The sequence below is a fragment of the Pteropus alecto genome, unplaced genomic scaffold (assembly GCF_000325575.1).
Source record: "Pteropus alecto unplaced genomic scaffold, ASM32557v1 scaffold101, whole genome shotgun sequence".
Taxonomy (NCBI): Eukaryota; Metazoa; Chordata; class Mammalia; order Chiroptera; family Pteropodidae; genus Pteropus; species Pteropus alecto.
The window spans coordinates 11,361,690-11,380,533 of record NW_006432945.1 but is presented as its reverse complement, the minus strand read 5'-3'; the positions used below and the strand labels follow the sequence as shown (position 1 = coordinate 11,380,533).

General features: G+C 37.7%; 1 protein-coding gene across 6 annotated transcripts in view; it reads left to right on the top strand.

The window, feature by feature from the left end:
- The window catches only part of RASAL2 (RAS protein activator like 2), a 244,807-nt gene that overhangs the window by 126,390 nt on the left and 99,573 nt on the right, over positions 1–18,844 (top strand). For 2 of the 6 annotated variants that reach the window (XM_025043939.1, XM_015586237.2), the window contains exon 1: positions 16,358–16,651. The exons of the other annotated variants lie outside the window; for them this stretch is intronic. In XM_025043939.1, coding sequence (XP_024899707.1) covers positions 16,639–16,651 — 13 coding nt within the window. In that variant the 5' untranslated portion in view covers positions 16,358–16,638. Of the gene's footprint in view, positions 1–16,357; positions 16,652–18,844 lie in introns of those variants that run through there. 6 annotated transcript variants of the gene reach the window in all.

Here is an 18,844-nt window from a genome sequence, read left to right as displayed (position 1 = left end):
TGCTTGGAGTTTGCAGGAGCAGCATAGATGCCAGTGAGGCTGGAGTGCACTGAGCCTGGGGAGAGGAGGAGGAGATGCCATCACTGAGCTCTGCGGCGAGCAGGTCATGAAGGCCTTGCAGGTCACCATAATGGCTTTTGGCTTTTACTCTGTGAGATGGGGAACCACTGGGAATAAGGATGCAAGAATGGAAGTTCAGAGACCAGTTAGGATGCTAGTGCAATGATAGACAAGAGAAGATAGAACTTGGGCCATGATCTACTGATAGCAGTGGAAAGTGAGGAATGACCAGGTTCTGTATATATTTGAAGGAAGAGCCAACAGAATTTGCTTGTTGGATTGGATGTGGGAGGTAAGAAACAGAAGAGGGAAGAATTTTGGCTAGAGCAGCTAGAAGGTTGTTCCTTGAAATGGGAAAGACTATGGGAGAAGCAAGTTGGGATTGGCCAGGGGCTCACTTTCAGACATGTTAAGTCTGCGGGTCTTATGAGACGCCCAAGTGGAAATATGTGAGTCTGGGAATCAGGGGAGAGGTACGGACTGGAGATGTAAATTGCAGGCCTTTAGCAAATAGATGGTGTTCAAAGCCAAGAGGCTGAGTGAAATCACCAGGGAAATGGGGATAGGCAGAAGAGAGAAGCCCAGGGCGGAGCCCTCGTACAGCACCGAGAGGTTAGGAGGACGAGGAAGTGCTAGCAAGGGTCAGGCCAGAGTGGGAGACCAAGGGAAACGCCGGCATTTTGTTTCCGGATAGGTAAGTCGAGTGCAGTGTGTATGGGAAAGCCCTTCTGTTTTCGCAGAGTTCTCACATTTTCCAAGCTCTGCATTCTCTTTGTTCTCCAGCAGGGGGCCCCGAGGCGCCCTGACCAGATTTCGCAGGTGTAAAACCACGGTATACATTTCGGTTTTAGGTGTGAGGCAGTCAGCTATAGAGAATGCCCACTCATGAAAAACATGTGCCTTCTACTCCAGAGAATTCATGACGGAAAGGAGCCCCATGAATGTAAAGGATCTGTGGAAAACTTTCGTCGTGGCTGCAGTTTACTGTACATTAAAGATTTCCAGCTGGTGAAAAAACTCGTGAATGGAAAAATACAGGAAAGCCTATGCTTGTGCTTCGCACGTTGTTCAACGTGAGCAAATTCACACTGATGAGAAACCTGATTAAGTGTCAAGAACTTCGATCTAACGGAAGTGTGTTTGGGGACTTGGGGCGGACAGTGGTTAAGCACAGAACATCTTTCCCTCTCAGTGGTTCTCAGACTCTTGAACTCAACAGTTGACAGATTACCCGGGATACTAAACTTGCATTTATGCTGGCATTTGACAGATTTTGATACACCAAATTCTTTTCCACTGAAAATGAGAGGTTTTCTTAAGGCATGAACATCACCTCTAAAGCACCCATTTCCAGATTTAGAAAACCTAGAAAAAACTATTTTCCCCTGGTGACAATATCCAGATTTTAATTTATTAAATAATTTTAATTGTTCAAATGTAAATCATGCAAAGCATGCTTTGATGAATTTTCTAAAGGAAATTATTTCTTCAGATGTTCGGGTCTTTGCCTGGAAACAACACTAGAGGCTATATAAGTTGACCCCATTAACTAGAACTAGTAAATACTAGTTTTCAATATAAATATAAGCTATATGGATTCAACTTTTTTTTTTAAGCCATCAAATACCTTCTAGGAACACTGTGAAATAGGGATAGGTGAAAGCCGAATAGTGGACGTTTTTATGAAGTATACTTTTATTAAAATAGTACACCTTTGATGCATGCTAGCAAGCCTCTTAGGAAGGAATGTACCAAAAGTCTTTTAGAGTCAGTCAAAGTTAGCTATCCAGAATTTTCATATTTATGTTTATGTAAATGAAGAAGTCAAACAATTTCAAATCCTACCTCCAAAAAAAGGACACCAAATTGGAAAAACACTTGAGGAAAAACTAACCTTATACCTATGTTTTCGTAAGTTTATTGACTTAAGTGATAAAAATTTGAGGACACTTTTAAGAAAATGCTTGTTAAAACAGAATAGTCTCTTTAAGGCATTTATAAAATTATTATGAAGGATAACTTTTAATCAAAATTTTTAGAGGATATCGATTAGTCAAACCTTAGTGTTACCCATTAACCCTGACCTTCTCTGTTAAATTAGCCTCAGTTTTAACTTTATGTATAAACTAATGATGACTCTATTTTTAATCCCAAGACATTTATTAGGAGTATCTAGATAATTTATGAAGCATTTTCAAGATGCTAGAATCTTCTGTAAAAATGCAGGGTGATGATAATAGTAAAGGAAGGGGAAATGAGTAATGAAGATTTAATATTACAAGAAACAGATCCTTCCATTTTTCAAAGAATAGAATTTAAAATGCTAATAATTAATGCCTGTGTATGGTAGCACTCAATATTTAGATTGACTATTATGTTTATATGCGTGTGTGTTTGTATATATATCTTCAATAGAAGCATATCTTGAACAAATCAAAATATTTATGAAAAAATCAGTAGTTTGATACTTCTAGCTCTGAAAGTTAGAACTCAATGGGATAATAGCAGCCCTGGGTTTATTTGAAATGCCCTAAAAATATCAAGTCTTGTTTCTCTCCTATAAAAACCATTTCACAATTACCTATAAGCAAGCTTATGCTAAGAGAGCTATATAATATCCAGCCTTTATACTTGTATTCCATCATTCCTGGATTTCAGTGATACGTAAGTGATTTGAGGAGAGGTCAGATGAGCTCAAGAATTATCAAAAACATGTTGGATAATTAAAGTAGAAGACCCTGGAATAATCTCACTTGAGGCTTTTGGTTGGGTAGTTGTGAGTTTACTTAAAAACCATGAGCCAGTATATATTTATTCTTTGAAATCTATAAGATTCCATAAGATTCTGTGTGGTGATACAGATGATACTAGTCTAGAAGAATGAGCTCGCATCTAGGTTAAAATAGCCATGTACAGTCAGTTCTGCTCTAATGCGATGTGTTCCTAAAAATCACTGTCCTATGCAAAAATCACAATAAAAGTTACAGGACTTCTGGGGAACAGGGGTTGGGACACTATACTCAAGAACTTGGTCAATGACACATAAGATAGGAACTTAGTGAAAATGGTAGCGCAGTTTTCTGTGTGTTAAATGACTGAGAAATGCATAAATACTGCAGTAAATATAGCACTTTACCTTGGAAAAAATCTTGAAATGTACTTGTGATAGTGGGCCTCCGAGTAGTTTCAAAGTTTATTGCGAAGTGACGGAGGGAGTGCTTTTTGGAAATTGAATAGAACACCGTTACACCAGGATGGATGGGCGTGGGTGTGCAGTGAGGGAGCTGGTAGCGTGTGTGTCTGAGAGTTTTACGTGTTCAAATGTGGCTCGGGTGAGCTGGGTGTAGTTTTCTTTGTTCACCTAGTGTTTTTCGCAGAGGAAATCATGATTAAAAAATTTGTGTAATTGCGCATTGTTCACTTATGTGGCGATTATGGTGGAAAGTTCACATTTTCAAAGCAAGTGTTATTAGAGAACCAACTTGATTTAATCAGATTTGTCCATTAGAAGGAAGCGGCTGGCATTTGTGAGCCAATTAAATTCTAAAATGTCAATTACTTTTGAAAACATTTCTAAATTTCTTTAGGAAGTTATTTGGAACTCAAAACTAGCATGAATAAAATAAAAATTCGTATTTTAGTTTTCAAGCTACCCTGCTAAAGCCAATTTCTGTTTTACTCTTATGAGTTAGATTTAGATTAGCAGCGAGAACGTTTTTTTCCATAAGGAAATCAGTTCTCAGTCAAGGAGCCAGACCACAGCGCCTTCTGACTTGTGAGTGGGTTCCTGGTTTGCCTCTTATCTTCTTCCCCATCCTCATCCCGCCATGGTGGAGATTGGTCACGTCTGGTAAGCGGGTGCCAAGGCAGTGCCACCCTCTGCTTGTGCGGATCATGCGTTGTCCAGTAACGGGGGTCGGCGGGGGGTGGTGCGGGGGTGCATGTCATTTGTCTTCATCGATTTGTAGTTATTTCATAAAATTTCCAGTAGATGGCAGTAAAGTGTCTTAAATAAAGAGTTCCTTTTGTGATTCAGGTAAGTCCTTTGTATGAGTTGTTGTTGGGGTTCCTGTAAAGCCTGGGGACCTGGGGAAGGATAACGATGAAGGAAGTCGCGTTAACTGTGGCCCAGCGACTTGCTAGGTTTATAAAGCTGTGTCATAGGCCTTCATATTTAAGTTAGACTAGCAGTTTTTTTTAACAGATATAGCGTGTTCTGTTCTTCAGCCATGGTTGGGTCCCACATCATGAGAGGCCCCAGAGACATGCATGCAGACATTTTAGTTCTTCGAGGACTGGCAAGAAGAAGCCTTTAGCAGTGGCTGCTTCTGAGGAGAAAACTGGAGATGTGGTGGAGCAGAGTGGGAGGGAGATTAACTTTTCATTATGTAACTATTTTTACCCTTTAAACTTTTAGTCGAATGAGTTAATATTCTTAAATAATAATGGCAATAATACTAATAACTGTAATAAAGAGGGAAGAGAGAAAGAGAGAAAAAGGAAGAAGAAATCTGCTTGAGCTGAAAGTAAGTTTCAGTTCTTTATGATGTATTTCAAAAACAGGGAAAACAACGAACTAAAATCTGAGCGAATGAACCAGAAGCGTATATTATGTTGACGCCAACCTGTGGTTTTCGCATTACTAAAATATACTGCTTTAAAAATTAGCTAAGTTTCTTCTCACTCTCCAGTCATTAATTTGTAGCAGGATTTTAAGTTGGCCGTTAAAACAGCTTACTTTTTTATTTATCTGCAGTAAAGAAGAGAAATTGAATCTGACTAAGAGACTAAAAACTTCTTTACATTTTTACGTTAGGTGATTGTAATCTAATAGATTGTAAAAGTAACCTCTGTTGGATTTTTCAGGAATGTCAAAAAATGATATTTTCTTCTCCTTGTCTCTTTGTTGAATAAAACTTAGCTAAAGCAATGCCGGGGAACAAGCTTTCTGTGGATCATAAATGCTGTGCCTCTGAATTAATGCATCGTGGAATCAGTAAGATAGTAGAATAGGTATAAATGTTTCTCACTTTACTTGGATGGGTTTAAATCAACCCAATAAAGAAATTTGAGGTGTGACATCTTAGGAAGCTTCCTGTCTCTATATCTCATGACTTTACTCATTGTTTCTTCCATTTTTACATGCACAGTTTGGCAAATTCCTTTCTTCTCAAGGACAGTCATAATTCCCCATTCTGTTCTGTGGTGGAGTTGGAAACATGGGGTGGACTTGTTTATAAAGCATCTTGAGGTTTATTTTTGAGGCTTGATCTAGGCCCCTGGCTGCCATAGATCCTTTTCTAAAAGGTTATAAGATTCAGGTAAGTTGAACAAAATTAGCTAAACATTACTTACCACACTTGTTCTCTCTCTCTCTCTCTCTCTCTCTCTCTCTCTCTAGTCCAGGGTTGGCTAAGCTGTTTACCAACAGCTTACATTTAGTTTATGTTTCAAACAGAAGGATTTAATAAATCAGCTTGGTGGAAAATCTAGTTGAGTTTGTGTCCAAAACAGACTAGAGCCGCCTCCAGGGATGAAGCGTGTTTTGTTAGGCCGGACCCTGACCCTCTCGGCACCCACCAGCCCTACAGTAGTTTATACAGTAGTAACGATGCGTAAGAGAGGGAGCTCCCAGGCTTCTCATAAAGCTGTCCTGTTCACCAGTTGTTCTGATTACTTTCTTTTCTCTGAAATTTACAGCCTATTTTCTTTCCTGTTGTCTTCAGAAATTCTTTCGTTAACTTTTTTTCTCATTTTAATTGATACTTAAAATAGCATCATAGGAAGTTCCCATCTTTTATTTTCTTTCCTTCTGCTTACAAAATAATTCTCATTTTGTCTGAGTTTGGGACATTCTTTCTAATTGTAGAGAGTAGAGAGTAACATCGGAAAAATTCAAGGTAGAAAAGAGTGAAAATAACATGAATTCATAGAATGGGAAGAAAATAAACAACTGAATTAGAAAGAGAACCGGTGGTAGTAAAGAAAGATTATTATTTTATCTCAGTTCATTTTTTTCCACTTAGAGGCCTTTAGATTTTTTTCCCTCTCACTCTAATCGGGATAATGAGATCTAAAGAATCAAAAACATATTTAAACATCTTTTGTAATTAATTTTTAAAAGTAACAATTGTAGAGAAGTATTTAGATGTATGTATTAGGAGCTAGATAAGCTAGTGAGGGAGCCAGTGAAATAATACAGTAAGTGTGAGTGAAAGGAAGAGGAGAGAGAAAAATGCTTTGAAAAGTAGAATATCATTGGCAGTGCGCATAACAATTAGATAAAAATAGCCTTGGAGTAGCCACTGAAAGCTGGACAGTTCCATGATGGTAGATGAGCCTCCCAAAAGGCACTGCATGTGGAACAGGAGTGAGGAGAGAGTTTGGCCTCTTCTAATAACACTTGACATCATTGATATAGCATAGGCTAATGGGTAGATGAGCCTTTATCATTAAATGCGTTACTTTGATTAGAAAATTAGAATTATACTTATAATTTCATAATCTTTCCCAAAGCTTAGAAATGAGTTTAACTGTTCTGTCATGTTCATGCCTAGGTAATATATTCATGACTTGTCTTAGCTCAGGCTGCTGTAAGCGAATACTGTGGACTGGGGCTTAAACAACAAACAGTTACTTCTCACAGTGCTGGAGGCTGGGAAGTCCAAGATTTGGTGTCCACTGAGGGCCCTCTTCACGTTGCAGACCGCTGACTTCTCCTTGTATGCTCACTTGGCGGAAAGAGGGCATGGGAGCTCTCAGGGGTCCCTTTTATAAGGGCACTAGTCCCACTGGTGAGGGCTCCAGCTTCAGGACCAAATCACCTCCTAAAGGCCCTACCCTGTAACACCATCGCATGGGGGATTAGGAGTTCAACATGTGAATTTTGGAGGGACACCAACATTTAGTCCATTGCCGTACTGTTGTCATTTTTAATTGGCATAGCAATTTAAAGAAATTTATCTCGTGGAATCTCATGTACCCATCTAAAGGCTGGTTCATGCATTTTCCACCTGTGAAATGGTGAACCATAGATTAAACAAGGTATGTTGTACCAGTTCTATCAGAGAATAAGAATAGATTAAAATTTTCACTAGTAGAAATTTACCCGCCTCTTTGTTGATAAGTGAGATTCATGAATGGATTTTCAGAAGAATGTCATTAGACTTTAAGAAGACATTCCTTAGTATATACTTTTCTTTCAAAATTTATTGTATGCTATTTCCACTCTGTTGGTGATAATGCTGTGCTATTTCAGAATTGGCAACTTTACCAAAAGTTTATGTCTCAAAAAAAAAAAATCTAATAAAATTTTATTTTTCTCACTGTATCCCTCTTTTTCTCCATTTTCCCTATTTTTCTTTCTTTCCTTCTTTCATATGTTCTAAGTTATGGGTCTTCCTTTGTAGGAACAGTCGAAAGCACAGCCTTATCTCTGCAGGGTAAACCAAGATGCCACCGTATAGATATTGCACGGCCTAACTGAAGGACTGGTTTGATGTAGTAATCGTGTCTCATTCTAATATTTCTTCTCTATTTTAAATGAAACGTAAAAGTCACCAAACTCTTTAAAATTCTAGTGTTTGTGTGTATCCAAGTTTAGTTGCTGTCATTAAGGGCCTCTTAAATAGCTTTTTGAAAGCACACTATATTCTGGTAACCATTAAAATTAGAAGGAACATTCTTGAGGCTAACAAGCCTTTAAATTACAAACTAGATATCAGAAAGCTTAATACCGTGGAGACTGTAATGAATAACAACATAGTCTGTTGTCCAATCTGAAGCTATAATTGGCAGGAAGAGACAACCTTGTTGATCTTTGTAGCTAGAAAAACAGTATAGAAAATCTAATAAAAATATACAACATAAAATCCAGTCGGAAGAACAAAATCTATACCTGGTGTAGTTGGTCGATGGTGGTCTCCAAAAGGATATGTTTACTTTTTTTTATAATATTTGATGAAACTGAAGCAATGCTTTTCCAAGACCCTACAAATAGTAAATGGCACAGCTGGTATTTGAACCTGGTGATCTGGCCCTCAAGCCAGTCCTCTTGACCGCCGTGATCTTCTGCCTGCTTGGAGTGGCGAACGAAAGAGGCAGAGTTCTTTACTTCTGGGTCCTATGACACTGTTAATGGCAGTAGCCCTCTGCCCTTACGAAAATATATTCATTAGCAAAGTCACCTTCTGTTATTTAGTGTAAAAAATAGTGTAATCGTCTCTTTGAAAATATAAAAACAGAATACATAGGTTTTCTGTTACCGTTGGCAGTCAGAGGAAAAACTGTGACTAATGAAATTCTGTTTACTAACGATTCAACTTCATGCATCATTTAGAGAACTTCTTTACAAAGAACATGTCGGCATTTAATAGCATTTCATCAATATTAAGTCCAATTAAACACTGAACAAGAATGGACAGTATATTTTCAGCATTTTCCAATTCTTCATATTCTAATTTCATGTTTTACATGATGTAAAATTTAAAATATGCATCATAAAAGTTTTAGAAAATTTTGAATGTTTTATAGGGGATAATTTTAATCATGCAGCAACTGATGATACAGGATAAAGCACCATCCATAATAATCAAATTGTACAAATTCAAGCCTAACTGTCTCAAAGGACAAAACTATATTCTAAAAAGCAGTGCTATGGCCTGACTTTCTCTTGCCAGTGAAAGAGAAACCATAGTGTTTATTTCCTGACACGAGGGGAAAAGGGTGCCTTCCACCTGTACCCGCGAGACCCTGGTCCTTATTTCTGTGGGTGGCCTCCTGAGAGACCTAAGAGTGGGGCTGGGAGCCGCCCTTAGTTGTCAGTGGCTGGTCCCTTAGCAAGTTCATCGATCTCTTTCATCTGTCAGTTTTTGTCACCCATAAAATATCATTCAAATATTAGACTTCCTGGAAATATAGCTATTTTTCCACTTATTTTTGTTTCTTATCAATATGACATTTGAAGATTAGAGTGTTAAATACATTATTTAGTTTTAAATTAGTTCAAATAGCCAAGCTGTATACTAACTTTACTATGTTCGGGGCAGATTTATCTGTTAATAGTAACCACTATTGAAGGTAGGTTAAAGAATACCACAGTCACGTGATCGTAATTCTCGAATATGGTTTTTTTGGGGAATTACATCACTACTGCCACTGAAACAAATCTCTTATAGAGGATTTTCAAGTTTTTCATTGGTAGTGATATTTTTTGTCTTTAGCCTCAGTGGTAATAAATATAGATATCATGTTTTATTGCCAAGAGAAAATACGTTATCCCTTGTGGCAAACAACAAGATGTGGCTTGTTTGTTTTTAGAGCAAACAGCTCATCGGTCTTTGCGCACAGTGCTTGCATCGCTGAACTTCATTGTGTTTTCTTTGTAGGGTCACTGTTTTGGGTCATTGTTTATGAATCAATTATGTTCCTTGTCCCATAATTCTGTGCCTTTTGTACCATTGCTTTTGCCTTTTCTGGGAGAATACCTAATTCATTTCTTATGACGTAGAACTTTCTTTGGTAACTATAATTTTTTTACTGTCCTTGCAGAAATTTAGAAGGAAGTTTTAAACTCTCGAAAGTCATTTTTTATAATATTGATACATTGTAGAACTAAAAATGATGATTTATGGAGTTGCTTTTTCATGTTTTAAACTTGGCTTTAACCGATTGAAAGGTCCTTTATTTGAACTTAAAAAAAAATCTCATGTCATTACATAGGAACTTTCAAAATTAATCCTCAAAAAAATAGGGGAAAAAATAGAGAGAAACGTATTTTGAAATGTAATATTGGAAACGAAAATGTAGTGAGACTAGTATGATAAAATGATAAAAAACCCTTTTGGATCCTGGAATATAATTGAAAAGGGTCTTATTTTTATTGCTATCACCATCCTAATGATTCAGAAATAATGGGTAGAAGTGCCACAGATTCAATTTCCCTTGCTTAAAGACTTAAAGTTTCCTTTGAGAAATGGATTTTCTATTAAAAAACAAAAAACAAACAACAAAAAAAAAACCACAAACATCATTTTTAAAGGTTGGACTAAGGGATGATATTCTTTTAGAAAAAAATATATGGAATATTTACAAACCAAAGACTGAATATACATTTGTAATACGAGTTTTTTATCTCTGTTTTTATTTATATGAAGGATAAGGTCCAATTAAGTTCCTCGCCCTGTTTCATATTAAGTATGTTAAAAATGGAAGAGGGAAAAATAGCTGACAGAAGAGGCCCCTCATTCTCTCTTGAGTTGGATTTCTTCCTGAGAACACAATTTGGGGCCAAACTACCGGGAATCTCTCCTTTCCCTTTTTTTCCGTTTAATTTCCTCTCTACTGGCCCCCACATATCCTAGGGCCTAGATGTTAAGAAAACGTTGACAGATTCTCACTCAAAATGATCATTTTCAAGTCAGGACCTGCCTTTCTGATTCTGGGAAATGTAGCTGTCACCAGCGGCTGAAGTAAGTGAAAAAGCACAAATGAGGACCTTTTAAAACTTAGTATATGGTTCTAAGAGATACACGCTTTGTGACCCTGGGCTTTATGCAGACTGAAGAAAAGCGCCCCAGCCGCCAATAACTCGAATCTGAAGCAATGCGCAAGCCTTTTTATAAAATTAATAATAGCATAGAAAATTTGGAGGTACAGAAAGCTGTGGAGAGGAAAAACAATAACCCCAAATGCCGCTTAAAGATAAATTTGGAGAAGGAATTTAGTGTCATATACCTCAGTGGTTACGGGAAAGCACTGTAAGGCCCAGCAGAGCTTGGCTTCCGGCTCTGCCACCGTGACCTGAGAGTTACTCTGTCAGACCGATCCCTGTCTCCATTCCCTCATCTGTAAGTGGGCAGAATAGTAACATTGACATCGTAGATTGTCTGTTTTAGAACTCTGTGCTCTAGGAAATTACCGTTAGAATTTTCCGATTTTTTTTTTTTAAATGACATATATCTTGGATTTCTAGATTTTAACTTACTTCAGTTAGTTGTGAACAAATATGGAAATTAAGCAAGGGCAACTTTACCTTTAGTATGCAGTAGTATTTTGAATTACATGGGACATGTATATGTTGTGAATCAGTGGTATGCCAAAGATGACCATACTACAACGTCTATGCTTTTTCTAAGTAGACTTTGTGGGAAAGATAACTCACAGTTGCAAATATTCTTTAAAACTATGACAAAAACAAGTACTTAATGACTTATTTTTACTGAAACTGACGTGTTATCTGCATTATATGGGAAAGATGGACTAATAGTCTTTCAGATAGCAGATTATCTTAATAGGAAATCAGTAAACCTAACAGATACTTGTACACTGGTGTGTGTGTGTGTACACATATGTACACACACACACACACACACACACAGGGTTATTACCTATTAATATCTAACCTATCCCCAAAATGCTTTTAGTTACTTATGATGTTTATTAATAAATTTTTCATAGAAATAGTGTTGTATTTGTTCCTATAGTATATTCTTACTCATACGATAAAATAAAACTAGAAAATGATTTGCTTTTATTTTTCCACTTAGGTTTTGCTTATTTTTCTTTGAAATATGGTCCTATTCATATGAGAGCATGGGTATTGAGAAAAGTGATGACCTTTGATTTTGTTGACTCCCTTTAATGTGTCCTCCCTGCCAATTGCCATTTCAGATAAGGAAATGCAGTCTACTCAGTCATCTTCGCTGGGAGAGCAAGGTGTAAAGCTGTATGCTTAGCCACAAGTTTTAAAAACACTGTTTGGCTATCATAATTGTCACTTTTTGGCATGTGCCTTTTCTAAATACTTTGCTAAACCTATGACTAACAGATCTTCTAGTTTTTACAATGCTTGTTTTGTTGCCGTAAGAATAGCAGTGTGTATTTATTTATATGTATGTGTTGTGGTCCAATCATATGCAAATAAAATTAAATAAGGTATAGAATTTCAGAGGCATTTTTGAAAAAGTGGGTGACTTTAGTGTTTGTCATTCCAATTATACACAATGATTCTCTTTTCTAATTTGAACTCTAAAAAGAATGCAGTGGGAAGACCGCAGTATCGGAATGCCAGTCTGGTTTGGGGGAGACCTTAGAAGAAACTGTGTTGATGGAAGAAGCTGTGTTTCTGAACCTCTGCTGTTCAAAAGCAGAAGCACACATGTGACTGGTGTCGACCTCAGCTTGACTGCCGTTGAGATGTTGTTCTGTTTGAAAGAGAAAGATGGGTATTACCAGGGGTTTTTGTTTATTTATTTATTTGATAAAAAATGAAATGTGCAAGTAATTTTTAATTATATGCAGCTAGCTTATTTTTGTGCCCTTTGAGAAAATGGTGCATTTATGGTTTTAGGGTTTCTTAATGGCTGTCCCATTGACTTCTATATTTATACCGAAGTCAGAATTCCATAATAACTTTTCTAAGGGGTTAGGGAGAAAATATACCCTCTATATTCTTCAAAATTTACAAAGCGGACTATTTGATTGATTCATAACTAAAAAAATACCCTAGCCTTTTAGAAACAAAACCAATATTTGTAGGTACTGAATTTGGAAACTCACATAACTAAAGCCTTCAGGAGTCCACTTATACCTGTTTACAAGCCATTCGTTTTATTCAACAGATATTTATTAAGCACTTATAAGAGGCAGACACTGTACTTTGCAGTGATGAAACAGCAGGCAACAAGGTAGGTATAGTCCCTGCCACCATGGATGAGGAGCAGATGGACATCCAGTATGTGAATGAATTGCAATGGTGATAAGTTCCAAGAAGGTCAAGAACAAAGTGCTATTTTCGTATATAATAAGACCATAGTTTGACAGGGTGACCAAGCATTGAAATGGATTGATTTTCTTATTTATGTTTGAATTATATTATCATAGAATTCCGGAACTGAAAAAGGCCTTTAAAATGATCTAGTCCAACTCTTCATTCAGTGTTTGAATCTTTCTTATTATTTATTTGATCATCGCTGATGTTTCACTATTTGTGACTTACAAAAATGGCATTTTCATGTAGTTCAACCTAATACCATCATGTATTAAGTACAATGCTGAATCATGACTACGTAAGATGGATTAGTCATGGAAACCCTACCCAACTTCTTAGAATAATGTGAAACCAGATAATTACAACATAGCGATTATTAGCAGGAATAAAATGGCTTAAGTGTCCTCACACATCCAGAGCGAAAGTGCCTGGTGCTGTGTTAAGTGTTCTGGTTGTTTGATCCAGTACATCAATTCCCAACTCCTTCAGCCCCTGAGGCTGCTCTTAACCAGCGAGGGATTTTCTGCGTGGACGTGGACTTCAGCCACTTTCTAGCGTGAGCTGATGCTGAAGGGTGCAGCCTATACTCGCGCTTCTCCAGCTTCTTGGAGAACTCCCAGTGTTGTAGGGGATTCAGAGTTCATCAGTCTCTTTTTCGGTCTCTACCCCAGAAGCTGAATTTTCCTGGTCATGGTGGCACAGCACGTGGCTGTGGGTTCATAGGTGGTGAAATTTACTCTGAGAAGCCACTTGTACAGATCAGGATCCCACCTATTACAAGTAGGTCCTAACTGGGTAAATGATGAAGTAACAATTCTTTTGGTGCGTAATTCTGTTAGTTTTAATTAGCTACTTAATACCACGCAAGCCTGAGATAACTTCCTTTATGTTCTCGTTCCACCACGTGACATGCGTAGTGCTGGGCCTTGGCACTGGGGAATGGGTGTAGAAAGGTCCCTGTCCCGAAGCTATTCTAAAGCACTAAGTCTTAATACTTACAGAAGGTTTGATAAGTGAAATATAGTCTTTCATCCATCCGTTCTCCCATCCGTCATTCATGAAGACCCTCAACGCCGGGCATCGTTCTGAGTTCTGGGGATAAGCCAAAAACAAGACCAAGCCCCTGTGCCCCTGCCCCCGACCGCCTCACATTTCAGTAGGAGGAGGACATTAACATCATTGCACAGAATGTTAGGCTCTTTTCCTAAGAGCTATGAAAAAAGAGTAGCACAAAAAAAAAAAAAGTAAAAGAACAAAGATACAGCAACTCTCGATAGGAGAGAAGTTAAACCACATTAAGAGAATAATTGAAATCTGGGTTTTAAAGGGTAGGTAAGAGCGTGGCACGCAGACCAGGCAAGGGAGGAGCTTCCGGTCAGAGAGGCAGCAGCACTCAGGCCGGAAGGCACGCGGGGAATCACCAGCAGAGATGCCTCCTTGTAAAAAGAGCTCCGTACGGGAATCAGTAAAGCGTTTATTTCTTAATAAATAATAAATGAAGTTTAATATGAATGTTAATAGAGAAATAATGTTTATTAATATATGAATACATAATTAAGTGTAGTGTTTGAAGTGCCGGATAACGGAACCGCATCATCCTTGGATTTAAGAAAATTGTCTCCTCGACAGCGGCTTTCAGATTTACTCAGGTATTAGAGACTCCAGCAATAAAAGTGCTTTTTGCACAACACAATAAATTATTGTTATAATTAATCTTCGGATATCCGAACATGTCATTATTGATTTGAATTAGGAACCATTTAGGCCTCTTTAAGGTTTATTTAAGAATATTCTTAACGATATTTAAGAATAAAAACTCACACTTGAGAAAATTATGTACATAAACTTCTGTCATTTGAGGAAAGAAGGTCGCTGTTAGCTGTTTCTTGGCGCCGGCGTTTCTCAGCAGCACAGTTTGGGCACTGCCTCACGCAGTGGGCCATCACGTGTCCGGTCAGTCTGGGTGGGAAGATTTAGGGGTCACTGTCTCTTGCAGCAGCGGCCCCTGTACAAGACTCTTGCTAATGGCTCTGACTTCCTTTTATTGAGCTGAAATCTCTCTCTCTGTAACCTAGACTCCCTGTTCTTAGTTCTAACTCTTGGGTAGAATTATGGAAATCATGACCTATTTCTTAGAATTATTCTGAGGAATTACAAGGAAAAATAATTTCAGTGTGCTTTGCGCTATTTTAAGGTTGATGATAAATGACAACGATAAAGCTGTGTGTCACCTCCAGTGAGGAGAAGGCAGGGTTGTCGGTGTTTTGATTCGTACGGGTGAGGGAACCTGTGATCTGTAAGTCTTCATAAACCCTCAGTTTTTTCCTTTCTTACGACTTTTGCTGGTGCCTTTCTTTACCCACGATTATTTGAGTAACAATAGGGTTTAAAGGAGTAGTTCATCTAAAGTAACAGTTGGAAAATACAGTGTTAGAGCATTATTTATGAATCTTGAAGGAAAATGAGACTAGAAAAACAAAAATAAATTATGCCTTAACTAAAAAAGACTTTAAATCGTTGTCTTATTTGAAAAAAGGGTGCCGAAGGATATGCGTGCATTCACGCATATGCACACGTGTGTATTAGATATACACATATACACGCATGAGTAGGTATATACGTAATATGTGTATAGATGTATATCTAGATAGTGTCAGAGATGTATTTCACGTTAATACATATATACACACACACATAAACAGAGAGAGGATATATGTGTTTCCATCAGCTGTTTGTTGAGTGGTGGATAACAGATTGGCCTTGTGCTCCTCTCGTGTCTGTCCTGGTCCACTGTCTGAAGTGGCAGGCAGAGTCTGCCTAGTGATTCAGACTGTGAATTTTTTAATTGATCCTGACATGCTAACCTCAGCAACTGAGCAGCTGCATAATGTGTTAGGTCATCATACCAATGATGAAGGTGACATCATTGACCTGCCTTCCTTTTTTTGGAATGAAGAAAATAAAACCCCTAGTAATATGTCTGATTGTAAAACAAAATGGTAACAGAGAACAGTATTATCTATAACTTCTTCACATCTAATTTACCTAATTAAGAGCCACTCAGTTTATAAAATTAATTTTTCATTGTTCTTTATTTTTAAAATGAAGTTCTAGCTTAAGTCCTGAATGAACAGTTTTAGGGAAATAAAAGTTTTCTAAATATAAAATATTTCCTTTGCAAAAAGTTCAGGTGACTTACTGAGTAAGCAAGTCTAAGGTAGTAGTATAACGTGTGTGTGTGTGTATGTGTGTATACATCAGCTGTAAGATATTTACCTGGTTTTTGTACTTCGGAAAGTTTGTATTTTAATTCAGCATAAAAACATTCAAGTAAGAATCTCTGAAATTTGTTTTATTTTCCTGTCCTCATAATAGGGCAGATTTTGAAATAGATTCCTTTTTGAAAAAAAAATCACTTCTTAAAACAAATGCACACAGCCACCCTACGGCCCTTTGGGACAGAAAAAAACGAATTACCTAGCGTTGTAAATCACGTTGCTTCTGCAGCAGATTGCCTGCGCCCAGTGCTGAGAGAGACGCAGTGAGTAAGGAAGGGTGGCTATTGTTTAGTGCTCGGTAGCAAAAGAGCGGGGAGGCAAAAAAAAACAAAAAGGATTGAGTTCGACTGGCATCGGCTCTGGCTTTTCTGCATTCCAAACTGTCTGAGGCACAGAGCGAAAGCGAGAGAGAGGGAGAGAGAGAGGGAGAGAGAAAGGGAGAGAACAGGCGAGTGCAGAGTACAGAGTGTTTTGAGTTTCTGACTGGCATGCCGGAAAGATCATGTTAGCAACACCCAGAAACTTCCCAGAATGCAGACCCCAGGTAAGACTTCCTGGAGTCTGTCTGAGACTTCAGTGAAAAGTTTTTTTAATTACACAATTGCAGTGACTGTTTACGTTTGTGATTATAGGCTTTAAAAAAATAAGTTGGTTTTCATTACTGTGAGTTCAGAAGAATATTGTGGGGAGGCCGTCAGCATTCCAGTACAAAAATCCAGCACAAGAACAGCCGTCTGAGAAACTCAGGCCAATGAAAAGGGTGATGATCATAGCAAAATATTAACACTGCAACATTTACTTGTTCTCTTTATAAATTGAAGTGGATTCTTCCCCAAAATTCTTTATAAAATATTAAGATACCTGGAATGGATATATCTCATTTCTCTCCAATGGAAACAAAATGTACTGACCATCAATAAGATTCTTACAGCCTTGATTGAATCTTAGTAGCGCATAACCTGTGTCATTTGGAGTTCAGCAGTTTTTTTCCATAGACACAGTGAGGACATTCGAATGAGAACTTTGCTTTTTCTTTCTGCCTAAGGTAGGCTTTTAATATCCTCTGCCAGGAGATGACAAGTTGGAAACTTTAACTGATTGACTCATTGAAAGTTAAACTGAAAGAGACTGTAGAGATCATCTACAGTCCAGTCTCCATTTTCTTTGAGAACATTGAGGTCTAAGCGATTTAATGCTTGCTCAAGATCACAGAGGTAAGAACAGAACTGAAATGAAAATCTGGATCTCCTGATTTTCAGTTTACTGTTTTTTTCATGGAATCAGTTACATGTAGGTTTTCTTTTTCATCTATACTATATCTGCAGACCTTAAGCACCATCTATTATTTCCTAAATCGACCAAATGCATCATAAACCTATATTGAAATCTATGGAGAGGATATATTGGGGAACAGATGTCATCCAACTCTTGGTCAGAACCAAAAATATAGAACAAAATATTTACAAAAGAAAAGAAAGCCTTTCAGTTAAGAAAATGACTATAGTTTGTATGCTGCTTTTATATAAACAATTACATAGCTGTGACATATTCTGAATATCTGTATATGAAATTAAAACTCGTTCAAATTGATCTTAATTTCTTTTAAAGACTTTAAGACTTAGCAATTTTTTATAAAATTTAAGATAGTAAAGCTTTTCCTAGATGCTAATATCCATTTTTGTAACTCATATCTATTTACCGGAAGCAAAAAATCATCCCATATTGGATGCGTTCTCTATTTTTTTTTAAATTTAAGATAACATGTAAAAATTATCCCAACCGTTTGTACCAATTGCCTCCTTATCCAAGGTCCAGCTCTGTTTCCCTCCGTTTATAAGGGTCCTCTGTCACTTCACCTCACAAATTATGTGTCGGAGGGGAACTTAAGTGGAGGGTCTGGAGAGTCACAACAGGGAACATCTGTCTTCATACATTTTCATTTAGTTCCTAAAAGAGGTTGCTGCCCTTTCCATTTTTCTGGAGACCATTGTGGGGTTGAGAGAGGCCACACTATTCTAGTGAGCTGAATAGTAAAGATAGCCACTGTCAAAAGGATCTGTCATGGCTCTTTACAGCTCCTGGGAACAAGTTAGCTTGACTTGACGATAAGCACAGTGGAGTAATGTTGTCCTTTTGTGTTAAAGCTTGACCTGTTCATTCCAGTTTTCAGCTGGGTCTGTGTAAATGCAGTTGTGGTTTACAAGGCTGTGTGCGATGAGCAGTAAGAAATAAAGGAAAAGCAGTAAGTTTCATTATTGCTCTCGGCTACCGGAAACCAAATTACAAAGTGCATTCTCCACCCAGTAGGGAACAAGAGACTGTTTGTCCACTGTAGAATCTGTGACTTAGGCACCCTGTTTATGAGAGGATTGGTGGCTCTGAGAATGAGGACACGACTCTCTACAGAACATAACAGTGTTCATGTGGCATGACACAGTAGTTTTCTCTCATCTTTTGTCCTTCATGGAGTATGAGAAGGACTGCCATGATACGTGTGTTTATATTTTGTTATGTGAGTATATGATAGATGACAGAGAGAGAGAGAGATAGACCTTTGACCTGAGTGTATTTCCTCATGTCAGAAATAAGCAGAAGTCATTACTCCATTGTTGCTGGTAGTTTACTGGCCTAACTTGTAAGAAACTACTTTATCAACCAACCTAATCATAAGACTCACTGCCATGCTTTACAGAGAAAAATGTTAGGAGGAAACACATATTTCCTTTTTCTGTCCTGA